Raw genomic sequence first — 20,265 nt, forward strand, 5'->3', positions numbered from 1 at the left:
TCTAGACATGTAGTCTATTCATTAACTAATATTACAGAAGGCTCATTACCTATCACGCTTACCTGGTAGGACAAACGTCATGTTAATGCACGTGCACTGGGTAGACCTTGGATTAATTTGATGAACTCCACTCCTCTAAAATGATGCCATTACGGTTCAGCCCTCGTACATCATACACAATATCATATTTACACAATTATTTTTTGTATATTCAGAACTGGATACTTATTTCCGGGTGTCCTCAGCTGGCTTCTTTATGATTGGTTTATCAGCCTATGATGGACGCGCAAGGGAGGCCCTGATTGGTCAACAGCTGAAAACAGGTAGTGGAAAGCGACAGAGCACGAGCTTGAACACACTCTGCATGCAGCTTTCGGTAAGTTAAGTAAAGCATTTGCTTATGTGCGAATAAACACGCCGGTCACTGCTGTGCTGAACATGAATTTTGTATCGGATAAACGTGCATGGTTGGCCCGCAGCGTGAAAGCAAAGTAGCGCCTGTGGAGGACAAAGTCAACGTGAATAGACTTTTACAATCAATTCCTACATGCACTTTGCTCATGGAGTTTTTTTCAATGAACAGCAATGACGTGATATAGCGAGGCTTGTGATTGACCCAAGGACAATGGTACTCTCTCTAGAAAAGAAACCAATTTTTGTGTTTCAGAGTGGGGAGTAAATCATGTGACTCACTACAGAAAGAAGTGAGAAAATGAATTTAATTCAGTAGACCACTATGTGCGTCATAGTGCCCTAATAGCAGTCTAATAGGGAACACATCATTAACAGAGCCTTTGGACACTTCAGGTAGATGGACAAGACTGGGCGGCTTTTAGAGGTAGACAGAGAAGGACATAATTTAGTTTTTTCCCCCTTTTAATAATGGGTTTGGTCAGAGGTGCTGCTATGCTGTGTGTGCAGGGCTTTTATGTTTTTGCACTCTACTTTCAGTTATACAGAGCCTGCACAAGATAAGTGATACAGGATGTGTGGCATCCAGGTTTTATATTAAAGGATGGGTTCACAATTTTTGAAGTCTTAAAACAACAGTCAGGTGCTCAAAGGAACATTGAAACAGGTTTTTCTTGTGACAATCATTCCTCCTGTTCATACTGGCCATTAGAGGGTCCCTTCATAATGAACTTACAATGTAAGTGATGGGGGCCGAAATCCACAAGCCTCCCTCTGTGCAAAAATGTATTTGAAAGTTTATCTGAAGCTAATATGAAGCTTCAGCCACCCAAATTAGTCAGATCAAATAGATATCTTTCAACATTACAGTCCATTTAGTGTCAAAGTTCCTCTTTTTGTTACTATACTTCCACAGCAGCTCAACAGGGAAACATAAAAGAGGGAATTTGATGCTAAAAACACTGTAAATGTGGTAGATATCCACTTGATATGACTAATTCAGACTGCTGAAGTCTCATATAAGCTTCAGATGAACTTTTAAATGCATTTTTGCACAAAATGACTGTGTGGACACACTGTGGATTTTGTCTCTCTTTCAGTGTTCATATGAACACCTGACTGTTGTTTTAAGACAGACTGATGAACCTGTCCTTTAAGAGCAAGTCCCAAAGCACCGAGATCACCGCGGATATAGATGTGTTACTCTATGAGCTCTGTGCCATGCAATGTTTTGGTTTGAAATATGTCAGGAATTGTTCTTGCTTTGTTTCAGAGCAGAACCTCAGTTACATGGTGCAGAGTGAATTCTGTCATCCTCATTTATTAGTTTTTATTCGGAATTATCTAATAAGGCAGAGGAATAATCTTTAAAATGGCACTTCCCCAGAGATGTATATCGGATATTGGTGTTTCAATATGAAAAGGGCACTGGCGTCCACACTCCCTCTGCACCCACCCATGTATGCCTGAAGTCTTAATTTCTCTGATTAAAACATGGACTGTGTAGGTTTATTTACAACCACAAATGTATTTTGTATCTGAATAGGCTAATTACTTTCATAGTTATCTCCGTAAATGAATCTGGAGAGTGCTGGGAAACAATACCAGACTTGACAAGTGATGTAACACTGCAGCATTTCATATGTGTATTCGTATTTATTTGTATTTATGCCTACATGTGTCCCTTCAGGTTTGTTTCTGCTCCAAACAGTGTCCATCATGGAGCCGCCCCTGTATCCTCGTGAGTCTGGCCAGTTTGTAGCAGAGCGGAGTCTGGATGTGTCTGTGGAGGAGGAGGGAGTGCAGAAAGCGGCAGAGATGCTTTACACTCTCAGACACAGTGATGAATTGACTGCCAGTGGCTGGAAGAAGGCAAATCCGTTGGCCCCGGCACCGACCTCTGACCAGGGGAGTCTGTCAGCAGAGAGATGAATCAGTATACATGAGTAGTAAACATCGAATATTTTGTTCAGTGGAAATGAACAGGATGTATGAATGAATGACAAGGGGCTCAGAATTAATATTGACACTCTGGCAAACAATATGGACAAGATGGATTCAGATTTGCTTCACTTTACTTCATGTTTTTCTACACCCCCTACAGATAATTAATCATTTCTTATGACAGATAAAATGAAATATTGTGATTTACATATCCTAATGAAAACTGGCCAAGAGTTAGTCAAAAGCCCAATAATGGAAAATATTGTTATCACATCTTAAAAGCAAATTATTAATCAGTTCACTTTTAAGACATCACATAAATAAATATTAAAGACGACAACTGGTGAATTGAATGTTTTCATCTTGAGTTTCCAGTGTTCACAAGTGTTCGTCCCACATTTTAGGGGCTTTGTTAAGAACTCACAGATTTCCAGCCAGTTTTTCTTCTGTCTTGATAATTTGTGTGTTTTTGAACTCTACAGGCTTTGAACTGGGTGTTTGTGGTGGACACCATGAACTTCTCCTTTTGGCCAGAGAAGGAAACTCAGCAGTGTGAGGTGACGTATAAAGGCACCACTTACACAGGCTACATGACCTTGTGTGCGGCCATAACCAGGGCCATGGAGGAAGGTGAGAATATCAAGGTTTGAACTGAACACTGAAGTGTTTTGTTTTTTCAGTTGAGTGCCTTCAGATCAGGGTAAAAATAACATGTAGCATTTTGCTTAGTTGGAAATTGATTTAGCTGCAAAAACATCTGACCACCGTTTCCTCAGTGCAAAATAGAGGTGATGTTTTTTAGCTGTTGTTTGAATTTGAATCAGTGCAAAACAAAACAACCTGGGTGATAGGAATGTTTTCCACTATGACTGTCGAGCAAAAAAGGTAACTCCAAACACTGACAATGTTACATGACATCTTTGCCTTTTTCTTGATTGATTTATCCCTCTTGTTAGCTTCATCTCTGGAGAAATACATGTAGATACACAGTATATTCAAGCCCTTTTTGATGTCTCTTTTTGTTCCTCTATTCTGGATGCTTTTGTTGTGCACCACAATTGCCAATTATTGTGTATGTGCCCTTTACTTGAACTTGGACTGCTGGGAAATTGCTTGTAGCTCTGCATGCGTCTGTGCATCATTCATAATTAGCGTGACTGACTCCGGATATGAATCAATTATGTCTCATATGGAATAGTGCTCTCAATGTGTGGTCGCTGTGGCCTTTATAATTACAAGAGATTCTCTGAGAAAAGTACAGGTAGTTTTGCTACAGAGTGTGAATCTCAAGGGTAGGCAGCATGAGATCAGAACAAATTATGTCTTTTGAGCCTCTTGTGAGAAATGGCTGCTGTGGATATATTCCTGTTATTATAGCATGCTATAACTTTGTAACTTAGTAGCCTTGAGTGTCCTTTTTCTATTCAGTAGTTATTATCTAAACATAAATAGTTACTTCTCTTCATTCCACAGGCATACCCATCACGGATCCGAAGTACTTCTCTCAGATGAGTGTGGAGGAGTTGGGACGTGTCCTTCGATCAGACAATGAAACGCCCATGCCAATGCTTCAGGAGCGTCACCAGGTTCGAACACTGTCATGTTAATGTCTGTTGTACTAGGGATTTAACAATCGTCAAAAATTGTATTCTGTTGATTGTATATTGTCATTTTTAATGCAGTAATGAAAAGTATGTCTGACATTGTGCCACTTTCTGTTTAACACTTTACTCAAGTGTAATATTTGACACTTCTGAAATGAAGAAAGGTTGACTTTTGTGTGAACCAATTTAGAGAGGCTTTAAAGCAGTTATGTAGCTCAAAACAAAAGCAGCTTTTTGTTTTGTTACAGCCCACAATGCATAGTCTAATTATTCTCTATTTACACTAAAGTTTTTGCACCAGTACAGATATCTGGAAGTACAAGTTGTACATGTAAGATGTGAAGTTGGGGAATTTACAAAGAATTTATACTTAAAGTATTTTCAACTTTCAACTCAACTATTATTATGGGGTACAGTTATTATATATACAGTTGTATTATTTTATTATTTCGCTATTCTGAATTTTTGCATTTTTATCCTACCTCTGATGTTTCCTCATTGCAAATTCATGAGAGATAGCATTCCCTCAGTTCCTGTTTTTATTGAGTCCTTTATTTATGACATAGTGACTTATTGTTTTGTGCGTGGATGGGGGGGGATTGTATTGTTTTAAATTATGTAAAGCACTTTATGTTACATTGTATTTGTATGAAAGTGCTGTACAAATAAAGTCTGATTGATTGATTGAATTAACTTGACCATTACTGAGTGACAAAGCTGTCAGGGTAATGAGTGAGATTTCAAAATCAACATATTCTGCTTACTAACATTGAAGGGGTAAAGACAAGAACAAGGAGGATAAGTTTGGGGTACTTACTGAATATGTAATATGTAATATGTGGATTACATTTGTGTTTTTCTTTGGAACAAACAGAGGTCGAGGATAGAGAATATTGAGAAACATACTGTGGGGAACCTATAGCCTATATGTTACTGTGTATGTTGAAATGTTAGCCTATTTATGGGGTACAACACTGTACTCAGGTGACTTCAGGTTTATTTGGATTGACACTTGTTACACAGAGTGTTGTTATGCAGTACAGTAAAGTTCATTTATGATGAGGGTCCGAGAGTAAATACATCTGAACTGAAAACCAGAAGTGTCCATCTAACAGCCAATAAGGCAGATGATCGATTTTATGTAACTGTCAAGAACCTACAGCTTTGTTGCTCAGTACTCTACTCCGTAATATTAGAATAGGTACCCAGTAGTTAAAAATTTCACAAATAATTAAACTGTAAACAGAGAATAATTACGCTCTACATTGTAGGCTGTAATATAAAGCGGAACTGTGAAAACAAACAGATGTGGTGAGAAAAACAGGATGTATCATCTCATCTCTCTGATTAATGCAGTCGTTTCTGGACACAGAAGGTACATTGAATTGAAACCTAACATACTGTCACATTCCTACTTGGTAAATGATGTGTCTGAGATTATACTGTCCTATGTACTGTCATATTCATATAGAGCCGTGTTCACGTGTGTTTGTGTCTGTCTTTGTGTGTGAGCATATTGTTATTCATAAAAGTCAAAATAATATATGAAATTGAATCCTCACGTGCTGTTTCTTTACAGATTAGGTGATTTTATCAGATTTTTGAACACTAAAATGAGCTCATATCATTATTTTGTTCATTAGTGTTACATCATTACCTGTTTCAGTTTTCATTGAAAGTATGCAGTTCTTAACCTCCTACTCATTATCGCTGTTAAATCTGAACACATCACATACTGATTCTGTCTAACAAGGTGCTGACTGAAGGCGGCCGCATGCTGCTGGAACACGGCGGAAGCTTTCGGAGTTTTATCAGCCAAGCTGGGAACGACGCCCGGAAGATGGTGGAGCTCATTGTGGAAAAGATTCCCTCCTACAGGGATGAAGCTACATTTGAGGTTAGAGTTGTAGTGGGATGATTCTGACATTTTACATTTGGAAATGTCTGAAAAAAAAAGGAATTTTCTCACAAACATTCAGGATTTAATGATTTTGTTAAAAAAAACAACATTTAGTTTAGTTAGTTGTTAGTTATTTCATTTTGTCAGTTAATGATTAAAGCATTTACTGCATCTCAGATATAAAAATAATTATAGTTTCTGGTTGGATAGTTTTCTATTTACAAACATGTTGAACATGTATAACTTCCAAAAAAATGCTTTTTTAACTTCTTAATTTTGCATAATGAATTCCATTTTACACCCGAAATCCATTGTTAGTGTGAGAAAGGGGTGAATTAAATGAATCTATGTACAGTCGAAGAACATATTTCTTATTCATATTCCCAATTTAAAAACATTTAAAGCATATAGAAATATGTGATCAAAGATACATCTATGCACTGATCGTTTAGCATATGAAATGGAGAACTTGTGATGTGAGAGTTCCACCTCCTGGCCAAAGACAGTGCAGCAAGATCTCCCATGTCCTCCTCATCTTATATAGTCACATTAAACTCTTTGTGCAAAAATTATGTTACCATTATGTTACTTATGTGATAGATGATTTGTTTATTAATTAATAACAATGACTTATGAACAAATGAAGACCACACATACTGTACGGTATGAGTTAGTATAGAGTATAGAGATGACTTCTTGTTTGTTTCAGGGGAAGAGAATCTCGTTCTACAAGCGAGCTCAGATCCTGGTGGCAGATTTCTGGGGCGTCATGGCGGCCAGAGGAGAGGGCGATATCATTAGCATGGACTGGCTCACCATGTTCGCAGACTACAGGGTCCCTCAGGCCCTCGTGTACCTCGGCGTGCTACGATACTCCGACACACTGATGCAGACGCTGAAGAATGGTAAGACAGAACTGCGTTTCTCTGATTCTGATGAAATGAACGGCTTGTGAACAGTAAGCTATAACCATGCTGCATATATGTGTTTGTCTCCTGTCTCCCAGGTGAGCTGCTGAGTTCAGGGGACAGGAGAGAGGTTGAGATCAGAGGTTGTTCGATTTGGTCTGTGGAGCTGATCAAAGCTCGTCTTTGCAAGCTGGTGAAGGAGAGAGACGGACAGACTTGCAACATCAACTCAGCAATCATCGACTTCTACCTGTGGCCTTACGCCAAGCAGCACCACAAAGAAATGGCCCACATTCCAATACACCACACACGCTGTATTTACTACTGACGAGCTGGCTGGCAGCCTTACATACAGTAGATTGCACTTCTCAGTGTGCAGCCTTGGCGCCGGTGTCTTTCTCTGGGATAAAGCCAACCATGTCCCCCTGCCAGATATATGGGCTTCTCTCTAGCTGTAATGGAAACAGGTGTTAAGCTTTAATGCGGCTTGTTTGTCCTCGTGGGTTGTAGCACTGTTGTTCATTTGCAGTCAATTAAGATGTTAACTGGGATATTTTCTAACAAACCTCTCTCTGTAATGGAGAACCAGTGATCATAGACTGTATGTGAACATATAATGATGGACACATCTGCATGTCAGCAGCAATTTTAATTCCTGAACTGACACTCATTGAACAGAAATAATAAAATATTTTCACTAGATACTGTGTGTTCTCTTCTTTTAAAGGAGTGTTGTAGTAGATCATATTTCCACATCATTAACTGCATACGTTTTAAAACAAGGGGTCCTAAAAGAGTTTTCTTTTGTTATGACCAGCTCATGAGCCACAACAAAAGAGAGAGATATAGTAACAAACTGAAATTTATTAAAGTAAATAACAGTAATAACTGCAATACACAGGACCAAGGCAACAGGCTCTGGGGCTGTCATACTTTTCTGTAGATTTATTATCCAGTGAATTAAGTATAACTCATATTTGAATTAAGGCCTTCGTTTTGAATGATCACTCTTTAAAACATATAATGGATCAATCCAATGTGACAAAAAACAGCCTGTCAATGCAGTTGTAAATCGTGGTAACTATTTTGAAAAAAAACACATACAGTACCAGTCAAAGGTCTGGACACTCTTTCTCATTCAGGTGAATGCGAAGATGTGTCCAAACTTTTGACTGGTACTGGAAATGTCAACAATGTTTACAATTTGACTACAGTGATGCCATTCATTTAAGGGACAAAAAATACAAAACAAAAATGACTAAATGGGTAAAGAGAGATTTTAACAATGGCTGAATTACCAACCAGGCAACTCCTCAGACCCTCAGGGGCCCCAAAAGCACCATTTTCACTGAGGTTGTCTTGTGGTAATGAAAATAATGCACATTTGTTTGAGAATATGCATTACTGAAGCATGTTATCAACTGAAATGATAAGGAGGTTTAGTTGGATCCTGCATTATTACTTGTCTTGTAGAGGGGCCCAGTGTCAAAATTGACATTGTGCATAGTACCACAAACAGTTGGTCAATAGGGGCTCAGAAATAGCTTTTGCACCAGGCCCACTAGTGGGTTAGTGTGGCCGTTATTATGAGCAGTGAGCAATGGTGGCAGTACTGTGACTCTTAATTGAAGTATGAAGTTGCACCACCACATTATAAAATTATTATTATTATTATTATTATTATTATTATTATTATTATTATTAGTATTATTATTATTATTGTTATTATTGCTGCATTAACATGTAGGCCTAAGAAGCATTTCAATGTTGTAGTTGGCTGAGGTGGAGTCAATTTAACTACTTTATATAATGTTGGGTAACATATTTTATAAACAGACTGTGTCCTTTGTTAATAAAATTTTAATCTTTAAAGTAAATAGCCTAAAGCTGTCATGTAACTACAGGGAGTAAAAGTACAATATTTGCTTCTGAAATAGTGAAGTAAATGGAAATGCTCAGTAACTCAAAACTTTACTGAAGTGTACTTGATGCAGGCCTACTTCTTTCTACCACTGATTATGAACAGTACATCTTCAAGTGACTGAAGAGTATAAAAAGGTTATTTTTATGTATGTACGGGCATTCAACGTTTGGCAGGAGCAGAAAGAGATATGGGAGGACAAGAAGTAGAGATGTTGCAGAAGAAGTGGCAGAGGGTGGCGCTGTTTATTTAATGAACCACTCGGTCTGTCCTCCATGACGACTCTTGAATCCAACTACTCGACTGCTGCGTCCATGGCTGCTTCACAGCGGGAGATATATTTTTTCCTAGGATGGCATAGTCAGGACCCGTCCTACTCTACCGCTGATTGGCTTACCCTCGATATTCTTACCAATGTCACTAAATCTAACCAACCCAACCGACGAAGGCAACAAGTACTAGCCAATCAGAGGCAGAGTAGGGCGGGTCATGACTTCGCCATCCTAGGATAAAAAAATTGGCTCACCGCGGCGGCGGTCTCCCGGGCAACCAAGGAGTGACAACAAACGGGAGATGAGACTAAGTTAAGAAAAACAACGGACAGCAACACGCCTAAATGACTTCGACGATACCTAAACACACAAACCAACACCTTATGTTTTGACAAGGTAACATGTAGATCAAGTGTAAAACAAGAACAAGATGTAGAACAAGTTTTAGAGCTCAAATAAATAGTTTGACAAAACTCCCTAACGTTACATTTTACCGTCATGAGCGAGTGTGTCCGGGTGGCGGTGCGTGTCCGCCCCCTGCTTCCCAAAGAAGTCCTCCACAACCACCAGGTGTGTATACGGGTGGTGCCGGGCTCCGCTCAGGTAATGCTCGGCTCCGACCGACTCTTCTCCTTCGACCACGCGTTTGGACCGACAGCCAGCCAGGATGAGGTGTACGAGTCCTGTGTCCAGCCGCTGCTGGAGGCCCTACTCGACGGATACAACGCCACCGTCTTCTGCTATGGACAGACCGGGTCAGGGAAGACGTACACGCTGGGAGGGGGGAACCTGGGTAAGTGAGTTTCATCCCCAATACTGAGGATGGAAAGATCCAGGGTAGATATTTGGGAGAACAGAGAGGAACAGATGACAGGAAAGGGCTGCATTAATTGACGAGAATGAGTCAATAAATGGGAAATAATGTCCATGGGGTTTTGGAATTTGTTTATAGTGGGAAAAAGTGTTACTTGGGCCAAGTTGAGATGAAAAAAGTAGGTGGAGTGGTCTCTGTTGGCTTGGATATGTTACAGCAGTTTTCAGGATTTAATTTGGAGGAATTTGGGAGCAGAGAGCAAAGTATGATAATGAGATTTGTTTTTGAGAGTTGTATTTGCAGTGTTTATATTTCAACCAAGTCAGCTGAAATGTAATGTGGGCCTATTTCTTGTTGTTGCAACTTTTAACTACTTTATAACTGTACACTATGTGTGTTCCCTCCAAAACCTCTCTCAGATAAGGAGGGTGGTATTATCGACCGAGTTGCCCAGGATGTGTTCTCATTGCTGGGGGAGAAGAGGAGCAGCAGTGATGTCGCAGAGGCAACAGTGCGAGTCTCATATATGGAGCTGTACAGAGAAGAGCTGCGAGACCTACTGGAGCCCCACACCATTCACAAAGAGCTTCACATCAGAGAGGATGACAGGGGGAACACAGGTGATTAAAAAGTCTTTTTTTTGTCCTGCAGGCAAAGGGGAAGAGTTCAGGGGAGTTCCTCAAAGAAACCATTAAACATCACTTTCAGGCATCACAGATTGCCACATTTTTTACTCTTTTTATCTAATTTTTTCATTCAACCTCTGTGTTATTTGTGCAGATTTTGACTTCATATCTACTTGTTATTTGTTTTCACCATTCCTACTTAAAGGCATGCCCGCATTCATTGAATCGTTAAGTTGTCCACGTGTGCCACTGGCACTTCTTGGCTTTTAGTTCCTTTTATTAAGCTCCAAACACACCTAGTCTAGAGCCTACACTTCCCATCATGCATCTCATTAGTGTCCTTTTTGTGAAACCTTAGTAACCTAGCAAATGCCTACTTCAGTGCCCCCAGATTGTAATTCAGACCTCCTGTTAAAGATGTTTAGTTTCCAAGCTCAAGAGAAGACCCTTATAAACTCACTAGTTTTGTTTTCTCAGGCTTGACAAAGCCACAAAAAGCTGCAGAACACATTAAACTATAATAAACACAGTAATAGTACTCCAGATAACTAGTAAACTGATCTTCACATGAGGAAACGGTAATACAATCAGATTAGACCCAATGTTGTGCTAAGTACATTGGATTACTGTTCAACATATAAACATGTTCCGTTAATACAAATCATTGTTTGGTTTTGTGTGTCTTTCCAGTGGTGGTGGGAGCCAAAGAGATGGTCGTCACCTCAGCAGAAGAGCTACTCAGCGTTCTAGAGACGGGCAATGCCCTGCGCCACACCGGCACCACAGGAATGAATGAGCATTCCAGTCGTTCTCACGCCATCCTCACCCTTCAGCTCACTCAGTGTAGCCACAACAACTCCTCCTTAAACTCGGTCCGCTCCTCTAAACTCTGTCTGGTTGATCTAGCAGGCTCGGAGCGTGCTGGAAAAACTGGCAACACAGGGACACGGCTCAAAGAGTCTGTTCATATCAATACAGGCCTGCTCGCGTTGGGCAATGTCATCCGCGCCCTTTCTGACCCTGTTCGCAATCGCCGTGGGAACAACTGCAACAGTGCACACATACCATACCGTGATGCCAAAATCACCCGCATACTCCGTGATTCATTGGGAGGCACCGCTCATACACTGATGGTGGCGTGTGTAAGCCCCTCCCACCACAGCGTAGCTGAGACTCTGAGTGTTCTGCAGTTTGCATCCAAGGCTCGTCACATTCGCAACCGTCCTAGAGCAGAATCTTGTCATGCAGAGGTTAAATCGTGTCCTACAATGTGGGACCCCGGTGAAGCTCGACTAGGGGAGCTGGAATATGAAGTGCAGACACTGAGAGAGATACTGAAAGAGAGGGAGAGAGAGATGGAGATGGAAAGGGAGAAGACAGGGGGAAGAGTTGGAGAGGAGGACAGTCAGATTCAGATGTATGAGCCAGATAAAAAGGTGAACCAAGAGGAATCGTCACAATACCGTCTCTTGGTACAGGAAGCTGCAGCTCTACTTGCGGATATCTGTTGCCCCACTCCAAGTCATTCTTTCAGAGAGCGACTGCAGGATTGGCAGGAGAGACTCAAAGCTGTCAACCACTCACATAAAACTGATGATGAGGACTGTTCAGAGGAGAAACCCCACCATGTCACCATATTACAGCTCAGACAAGAACTCAAGAAATGCCAGGTAAGTATAAAAAGTGGAAAAAAAACACCAGATCACTGATAAAGGTCTAAGATATTTGGAGGGAAAATACAGGGAAAGGACACTGGATGTCCCTGTTATGGGACTGGTTTTGAGTACAAAGATGTTGGATATCGGAAAATTATCATTATGATCATGTAACACTCTATTTTATTACTAAAATGCTGATGTGCCAGAAAAAATAAGGGCTTACAAGTGCACAATAAACCAACTAAGAGGGCTGCTGAACCTATCATTAGTTATCCATGTCCAAATAAAGAAAAAGCAGAAAAACTATTTTCTCTCTCTCTCTCAGGAAGCTCTCACCATAGAGGAGCAACTATTGGAGCAGAAAGATGCAGAAGTGAGACAGGTGGTAAAAGAAGTACAGAAACTTCTCCAAGAGAGGAAAACCCACCTCCAAGCCTTAGAGGGAGAAAAGGAACGTACTCGTATACAGGTGAGAGAAAGAAGAGCTCTGAATTTAGGCTATATAAAGCTCCATGAAGCAGTTGAAAAGGTGCCACCTAGCATTGATGGGAATCTGCAAATAAGGAAAAAATGAAGTGAAATTTCTAATGCTAGTAAAAACTGTAACTTCAACACTGTACTAGAAATGAACGACATTATTAATAAATCTCTGCTGGTTTTTCATTTGTTGTTGTGTGCACATCTGTGTGTGAATGTCTTCAGACCGAACAACTGGTAGACCAGCAGATCCTGATTGATCGTCTGCGCAGCGACCTCATGACCTTTAGGGGTGCAACCTCAGGGGCAACAGTGGAGTCAGGGGCTTCTGGGAACTCAGACAAGAGACCTCAGAGTGTCCCTCTAATCAGACACAGCTGTGGACACAGGCCTCCCAGGAAGGTAGGAAGCTGCACTGTTGGTTTGTTTGTCTGTTGTTTGTGTTTGTGTGTTGTTTGCATACCTGGATTTATTTGGACACTTTTATAATTCATATGTGCATCCAGACATTCTTGTTCATGGTTGAGCATATTTCTGTCTGAATTAATGTGTGTTTGTGTGTGTGTGTTGTAGATCCACTCCAGTCCCCCAGCCTATTCACTGGAGAGGGTGATGGCAGCCTTTAAGATGCGCAGTCACCTCCTGCTGGCTGAGATTGAGGAGAAGGATGAAGTGTACTGTCCATTCATAAAAGAACAGACTAAGAGCAAAGACAGGGATCAAGAGAAGGAGGAGGATGATTATGACTTTGTGGGCAGAATGGGATTTAGGTGAGAGCCTCTATTATACAAACCTACTGGTTCTTTTTCAAGCTACCAGCCACCACCACTATAAAAAAATGCAATTTTAGCCAATAGTCAGTACATTTTTGTTACCATATTGCATCAAAAAAGTAATTTGATGATTAGTTTAAGTTAAAGGAAATGTAAATGTTCATGAAGTGGTTCTGTGTCCGTGAAGTGGCATTTTCTTAAGGTGCAATAAGGTTTATTCCTCATTTTATATATTAATCATTTACTATGCACCAAAACAGGAAGAGAGGCACAGCAGGGTTTCATTTGCAATTCAGTAATAGACTACAGTTTTGGTGTCAAGGATGACTGCACTTTGTGCTGTCAGCCACTTGCCTGCTCAGACCAGGTCAACACTTGTCACTGTAGTTGACAGAGGAGCACTTAAATAAACCTCTCCAAAATCACACAACCCCGTTATACTTCTCTGTTTCACTTTAGTTTTTCAATTTGTAGACATGTTTAAATTGACAACTTTCTGCCTTCTTGTATTAAAAATAAATTTATGTGCTTTTGTGCAATACAAAGTGTACTGCAGGTGTGCGTTTTACCACAAAAATACAAAAAAGATGACTAGAAGCCACTAAATCCTACACACTGGTCCTTTAAGTCTGATCTAATCAAGGTCTAATCAAATATTGTCATGATACATCAGGCGTTCTTTGAACCGTACGTGGACCAGTCGGCAGAAGAAATCAGCTCTGAAAGAAAAAAACACTGAACTGGACCAGACATCTAATGGAATCCAATCAGTACAACAAGACCAGCAAGCCACAGGTACACTTGACATGTATTTGACTTTATTCTGCAGTCTTTTGTTTTACTTGTCCTTTTGCATTGATAGAGGAATGTCATCCTGTCTCTGATATCTTTTGTGACATTCAAATGAGTTATTTGTTATCCAAGAAGTTATTTCATTTTCATATTGTCAGTTTTATTCCCTCTCAGGGACCAAAGAACACCATGCCAAGCAATGCCTTATGAGGAAGGCAAGACAAAGTGTCAGTGTCACTCAGAGAAGGATCCAAGCGCTTTCAGTCAACATACGCATGAAAGAGGAGCTCATCAAAGAGCTTGATAAAACTGGTGTGTTTATTTAATTTACATACTGTATGTATCCCTGTAGCTGTGTCTGTGTGAGTCTTAGTCTTAGTCTTAGTCTTGTCAGACAATGTCAGTCTTTGGCTGATTTGTATGTGTAACAAAGCACATACAAGGTTTTGTGTTCGCCAAGGTTAGTCAAAACATTCTTGCAGTACTGATAAGAGCATCTTGCAGCTTCCAGATGCTTCTGCTGAGTGAATTCAAGAACAATGACAACAGCAGAGAGATTGAAAACAAAACAATATTCTTGTGATGATAAAGAAATAACACATACATACAATCAGATTATCAAATTATCATTATCATTCGTATTGGATTAACTAAGCATGTGTGTACTAAATCAGATTTTAGTCACGTAATTATTTTTGATGAAAGCCTCTATGTGTAGAATTTGAAAATGTCTGACTTTGGTCCACCTAGCGGTAGGATCAAAAAAGTATACTGCAGCAGATATGAATACACACAGATATAAATGCTGCTACTCAAATAGCTAAACATTGGAGAAACATGAGGAGGAGATGGGATTTTTTTTATTGGTATTAACATGTCTGGGGACAAGGCACATGCAATGTTGTATGACAACCAAACTCATGGTCTAATAGTAAAAAGGTGAAATCTGATTGGTGCATGTTTGCAGAAAAAGTAAAAGACTTTTCAGTTTTGGATATAACCATTGTAATGGGAGGCCTTGAAGTCTCTTCAAAATCATACTGTTTTGATTAGAGTCCTGTACTTTTAACCACGGGCAGGCTCATTCTTATTTACCTTAAAGCAACTAGGCTTTTGAAGTGAAACTGAGTCATGCTGTCAAAAAATGCTCTTTTACTAGATATGAATACTGTAATTTGGCACAACACCAATGAATCATAACATAATAATTTCAACACTGTAACAATATACTGTATTTGTTTATAATTTTGATTTTTGTTTCTGACAGACAAGGAGACCCAAGCAGTGGGTAGACATGGCAGGCACAGCAGTGACAGCAGAGAGGTCTGCGTGTTGGCAAGACTGTCCATGCAGAGCCAGCAGTACCGAACGGAGCTTTACAGCAGCCTGCAGCACATGAGAGAACAGAGAGCACAGCTCCAGACCAGCCTCAGGCAGGAGAGAGAGACCAGTGACAAGAACAAAGAATTTGACCATGACGAGGTTAGTTTTACAGTATTTCAAACTATCTGGGGACTGCAGTAGGAATGGAGATGAACAAATAAATCTGAATACAAACTGTAAACACTGAAAGTATTTGCTTTAACCCATTTTTTGCAAACAGTAGGTTTAAATATAAATGAGACCTTGCCATTTTAAGGTTAATTAAACTATTACTAATCCTGAACTTGGTTTAAATTAATCCTTAACACCTGACACTAAGCATGGCTAAATCATTAATGACTCATGACTCATTGATTGAAGATGATTTCTGCTTTTGTTTGCAGGAGCTAAGGGCAGAAAATTTGACTGTGTGCAAAAGTAAACTCCAGGAAGAGTCAAAGGAAAAGGTAAAGCATTGTTTTTAAATTTAGAAGAACTATGAATGACTCTTTCCAAAAAGCCATTTTGACAGTTTTTTCTTTTGTATACAGCCTTACATTTCTCTGTCACTGTCTCCCTCTTTGTTATTGTCTTCTATTGTCCTCTTGTCTTCTTAACTTTCCTGTTATCTCTTTCCTTTACCCCCTTCCCCTTCTTTTGCTCCTTTTTACCCTCCTCCCACTTCTCTCTCCTCCTTGTCCTCACTGTAGGCACGTGACAGTTGTTGGCTGGAGGATGAGGAGGAGCAGGTGCTGCAGAGGAGAGCAGAGCTGCAGGAGCTAGAGGAGGAGCTGAGGAGGAGAGAAGAAGTGCTCTTGCACAGGGAGGCCTGTCTGCAACAGAAAAACAAACTGGAGATCAGGAAGCTACGTTCCAGTCAGGTCAGCCTGTGTGAAGTTTTATTCAAATTTAGCAAATGTGACAATACTGTTCATCAGTGACTCTCACAGATTGTGAGAACATGTGTTATTGGAGCTGGTACCTGGAAACTTTTTATCAATGACTTTCCAGGCTTTGAGTCAGAACCTGTTGCGTGTATCTGTGCGGTTGGAGTCTCTGGAGGAGCAGCTGCAGAGCAGACGGACAGGAGGAGTCACCATAGAGGAACTGCAGAAGGAGAGAGACATGCTTAAAAAGAAGAGAGACACTCTGGATGCACAGCTGAAGGACAACAGAGTGCTCACTATGGAGGTCAGAAAAAGGGGAACCGTCTGTGTGTATGTGATGTTACTAAATATGGTTATGGACACATGTTCTAAGAAACTATTCTATTATTAGACCTTATTTCATGATGTACTTTTATTGCTCATCACTGTGCTTTTTTATTATTTCTGTGTGTTTTACCTAGGAGGAGTATTCCCTGCTCCAGTTAGAAGAAGCCATTGAAGCTCTGGATGCAGCTCTGGAGTTTAAAAACCACTCCATCCAGGACAAACAGACAAAGCTGTCAATCACAGACTCTCCTTCATGTCAGTCACAAAGCACTGAGCCCGCCCACCTCTGTAACGTCATAAGCAAACTGAAGCAGCTCTCACCACCTGAGGCCTCGGAGCTGCTTGTCAAATATTTCAACAAGGTAAGATAAAATGCACGCACACATGATGATATACACCAATATTTAACATTCAGCTGCAAATCCTATATGCTGTCCATTGCTAGCTTCTTTACCAACACTTTAATGCTATCAGTCTGTTCTCACTTCCTTTCCTTTTTTTCCCCCTTTTCTATTATTTCCATGTACTGTATGTGTTCACATTCACGACAGAAACCTGATGTCCTCTTTTCTTTCTGCTCCAGCGGGTGATGTATTTCTGCTTTTCTCTCTGTCTTTCACCTTCCTGTGCTTATCTGTTCAGGTGATGTGTGTCTGTGAGTCAGAAACGCAGCAACACTATTTTTGTTATGGTAATTAAATTATACCTCTCCCTCCCTCTGCTCCCCCAATGCTCCCTTCTGTGCCCTTCATCTTTCTAGCTGATTCATCTTAATACTCTTATTAAGTGTATCAACTTCTCTTCAGGAGGTCTGTCTGCACCATTAAAATATCATTATACCATGATAATCTTCCTCCCACCTAATACGCTCTGTCCTTGTTTTCTTTCTCTGTAGGTGGTGAGGGTAAATAAAGGTATAAGATCCAGTCAATACATTTGTAATTATATTGTATATTAATGTATATTTTTCAGGTTGTTTGTCTTCAGGAGGCTGAGCGTCGTTTGCGTTTGCGTTGTGAAGAGCTAGAGCTTCATGCTGGAGAGCAAGAGGTGGTGCTGAGGGAGATGGAGGCCGCCATGCAACGCCTGGCCTTGGATGCAGACCGCAGGCTCACCCAGCAGCACCAAGATCATCAGAATAACATCCAGCTACTACTGCAGAAACTTAAAGGTGAAGTGACTGTGTAGCCTGGACAAAATGTATGGTTAAAAGGGTTTGAGGATTTGTGTGTCTTTTTATATTCTATCAAAAAAACATGAGTTCATAAATACTGCTGTTTCATATATTTATTTCTGTGCGTGTGTGTGTGTCTAGACAGCGGCTCAGGAGATGCACAGCACGCCATCCAAGACAGACTGCAGAATCTGGAGAAAGATCTGTTTTTCTACAAGAGTTCTAGCCGCCTGCTCAAAAAGAAACTCAAAGAGCTTCTTGGCAACGCCGTACACCCTGCCGATCAGCCCTCACACACAAAAGAACACACACAGACACACAGTACGCAGATACACACAAGTACAAACAAACCCCAGATGCAAAATGAAGAGGTACAGACAAGGACACACATTGCAACAACATACACAAAGATACACGCTGAGAAAAAAGACAAAAAGACACACAATGATGCTCATGTGGAGAGACGTGCACACCAAACCCTGTGTCCCTCCTCATCTGCTGACCTCCAAGTACACAATAAGACTAAAACGCCTGCATATACCCAGATACACACACTCACACAGTCCCAGGGGAAGAATGAAAGAGGGGCTGGTCAGTGTGGGGAAAGTTTAGAGATGACACCTGTCCGTCTTTGTCGCAGAGAGCTCAGACAGATCTCACCAGCTAATCTGCAGGTATGTGGTTCTGTCACAGGGAGGCGCCAGTCTGTTGTGGATACCAGCACAGAGTCAATATTAGAGGACTCTATAGAATTAGCCAGAAACACTGACAGATGATGCATCATTTTTTCATCTATTCAGTGGTTTTACATAGACCACAGTACCTAAGTGTCACTTGGCAGCAGCAGTGTCTGTAGCAGCTTCCAGTTGGATACTGGCAAACAAAGGAAAATGTGTGTCGTGAATAACTGATGACAAAAACAAAATGGTAATTAACTAAACACATGTTCGTCTCAACTTTAGTAACTTGTGAAAATGTTAATGTATCATTTGTAGGGAAAATATTTAGTTTCTGTCAGTTAATTTAAGGACTTTATGGAGCTTTGAGATCAGTGAGAATTACCCACACACACCTTAAAGTGCTGACACAGAAACAAAATAATGGCCAATATTCACAATATGATAAAGAATAAGATGAATGTGTTTTAGATTAACAGTTTTTGTTCTCAGTTTTTCTTTATAAATACACCATTGTCCTCTGTTAAGCATGTCCATGCCACTCTCAATGTAATACCACACTAGTGAAACCTGAGGAGAAGATGGTGTCTTCTTGATGGACTGAGATGTCTGTTAATGTTGAGATGTTTTAAGAGTTTTCAGTGTCACAGAACTGTCCTCCTGTTTATCCCTCTTGCTCTGAGGTCAAAGGAGTTTTGCCATTCAATAAGAGGAGAAACTCAGAGAAAGGAATATGTCGTCATGGCAACAGTAAGACCCTGATAAGTGACATGTGCCTAGAAATAAATGTCCAATAACTTAGTAGTATTTTTTTTACACTGAAAATAGCGTAAAACCTTCTGTTTTGCAGAGATAGTTTTCTGTCTCAGCTCCCACCACACCCAACATCAACGCTACCCATTCCATGTTTTGTTCTCCTAAATTAATTTGAGGATCTTTTCTTTCAAGTTCTTGTTCTTATATAAAGATCACTCACCATATGGTTATCACCAACTAGAAGTTGTATTTTATCCACAACTTTATTTGCCTGTACACAACCATAGAAAATCATCCCTTTTACAAATACTACTAGTTTAAAAGATAAGTTAAGGGAAAACATGTTCATCAATCTGTTGTTAAATGGAATCAAATAGTGCCTTGTGAGGAGAAGTGCTTTGTCTTTCACCTTCAATTTCCAGCACTGTCTAGCACTTAAAATGGTCAGTAGGTACAATAAGCTCTCTGCACTACAACAGTAATGTAAAGTTTGGTAGTTTGTCTTCTTGATACAGACTTTTTATATCAGTGTGCACTATTAGATATACTGTAAGTTGATTGTTGTGTAATTATTTTTTGATATGTGTGACTCTTATTACAGTTAAATAAATTAAACATACAACTACGCACATCTCACTGTTTTGTTTTTATTGTGTGGGCTCATCCCATCCCCCCACCCTCAACCCATCGGGGTCCATGGTGCATAAATGTACCATGGGTCTTTATGAAACTCCTGTCCCCCAAAATGCGTATCCTATCACATGCTGTTAATAGAAGAATAATGCTAGTTGCTTAAAGTTGCAATATAATATTTAAATTTTCAAAATTAGATAAGAATAAAACCTTAGATGCTGGAATTCTTTCACTGACTAAATTATATACATAATTGAGCCTCCATAGGCACATATTGGCAGATATTAGAAAGATGCTGTAAATGTATGTACTGTATGTACTGTACTATACTGTACTGTTTTCTGCTGAC

The 20,265-nt window shown here is 40.1% G+C and overlaps 2 protein-coding genes across 3 annotated transcripts; both read left to right on the top strand.

Annotated features, from left to right (window-relative positions):
- Positions 1 to 276: 276 nt before the first annotated feature.
- c2h9orf64 (chromosome 2 C9orf64 homolog) lies at positions 277 to 7,469 on the top strand. 2 transcript variants are annotated; one of them, XM_044373583.1, is made up of 7 exons: positions 277 to 376; positions 2,102 to 2,319; positions 2,838 to 2,985; positions 3,829 to 3,941; positions 5,713 to 5,856; positions 6,569 to 6,764; positions 6,866 to 7,469. In XM_044373583.1, exons 2-7 carry the CDS (start codon positions 2,131 to 2,133, stop codon positions 7,093 to 7,095), a joined length of 1,020 nt encoding a protein of 339 aa, XP_044229518.1. In that variant the 5' UTR covers positions 277 to 376; positions 2,102 to 2,130; the 3' UTR covers positions 7,096 to 7,469. The 2 variants fall into 2 exon arrangements, with proteins under 2 accessions (XP_044229518.1, XP_044229527.1); XM_044373592.1 differs by having other exon boundaries at positions 282 to 376; positions 2,123 to 2,319.
- Positions 7,470 to 9,220: 1,751 nt separating this feature from the next.
- On the top strand, positions 9,221 to 19,905 carry LOC122997442 (kinesin-like protein KIF27). The gene is made up of 15 exons (XM_044373572.1): positions 9,221 to 9,753; positions 10,194 to 10,394; positions 11,091 to 12,070; positions 12,384 to 12,527; positions 12,761 to 12,937; positions 13,109 to 13,305; positions 13,982 to 14,103; positions 14,275 to 14,412; positions 15,368 to 15,582; positions 15,867 to 15,929; positions 16,173 to 16,343; positions 16,474 to 16,653; positions 16,811 to 17,038; positions 17,649 to 17,847; positions 17,992 to 19,905. Exons 1-15 carry the CDS (start codon positions 9,459 to 9,461, stop codon positions 18,624 to 18,626), a joined length of 3,945 nt encoding a protein of 1,314 aa, XP_044229507.1. The 5' UTR covers positions 9,221 to 9,458; the 3' UTR covers positions 18,627 to 19,905.
- Positions 19,906 to 20,265: the final 360 nt, after the last annotated feature.

Source organism: Thunnus albacares, chromosome 2 (assembly GCF_914725855.1).
Source record: "Thunnus albacares chromosome 2, fThuAlb1.1, whole genome shotgun sequence".
NCBI classification, from domain to species: Eukaryota; Metazoa; Chordata; class Actinopteri; order Scombriformes; family Scombridae; genus Thunnus; species Thunnus albacares.

What these genes read in the sequence shown, in the direction of transcription:
- LOC122997442 (XM_044373572.1), top strand. Translation starts at nt 9,459, where the DNA reads ATGAGCGAGTGTGTCCGGGTGGCGGTGCGTGTCCGCCCCCTGCTTCCC. An exon ending in AGGAACGTACTCGTATACAG is followed by an intron (nt 12,528 to 12,760) that starts GTGAGAGAAAGA and finishes GAATGTCTTCAG; the next exon opens with ACCGAACAACTGGTAGACCA. An exon ending in CAAAGAGCTTGATAAAACTG is followed by an intron (nt 14,413 to 15,367) that starts GTGTGTTTATTT and finishes TGTTTCTGACAG; the next exon opens with ACAAGGAGACCCAAGCAGTG.
- c2h9orf64 (XM_044373583.1), top strand. Translation starts at nt 2,131, where the DNA reads ATGGAGCCGCCCCTGTATCCTCGTGAGTCTGGCCAGTTTGTAGCAGAG. An exon ending in GGGATGAAGCTACATTTGAG is followed by an intron (nt 5,857 to 6,568) that starts GTTAGAGTTGTA and finishes TGTTTGTTTCAG; the next exon opens with GGGAAGAGAATCTCGTTCTA. An exon ending in GATGCAGACGCTGAAGAATG is followed by an intron (nt 6,765 to 6,865) that starts GTAAGACAGAAC and finishes CCTGTCTCCCAG; the next exon opens with GTGAGCTGCTGAGTTCAGGG.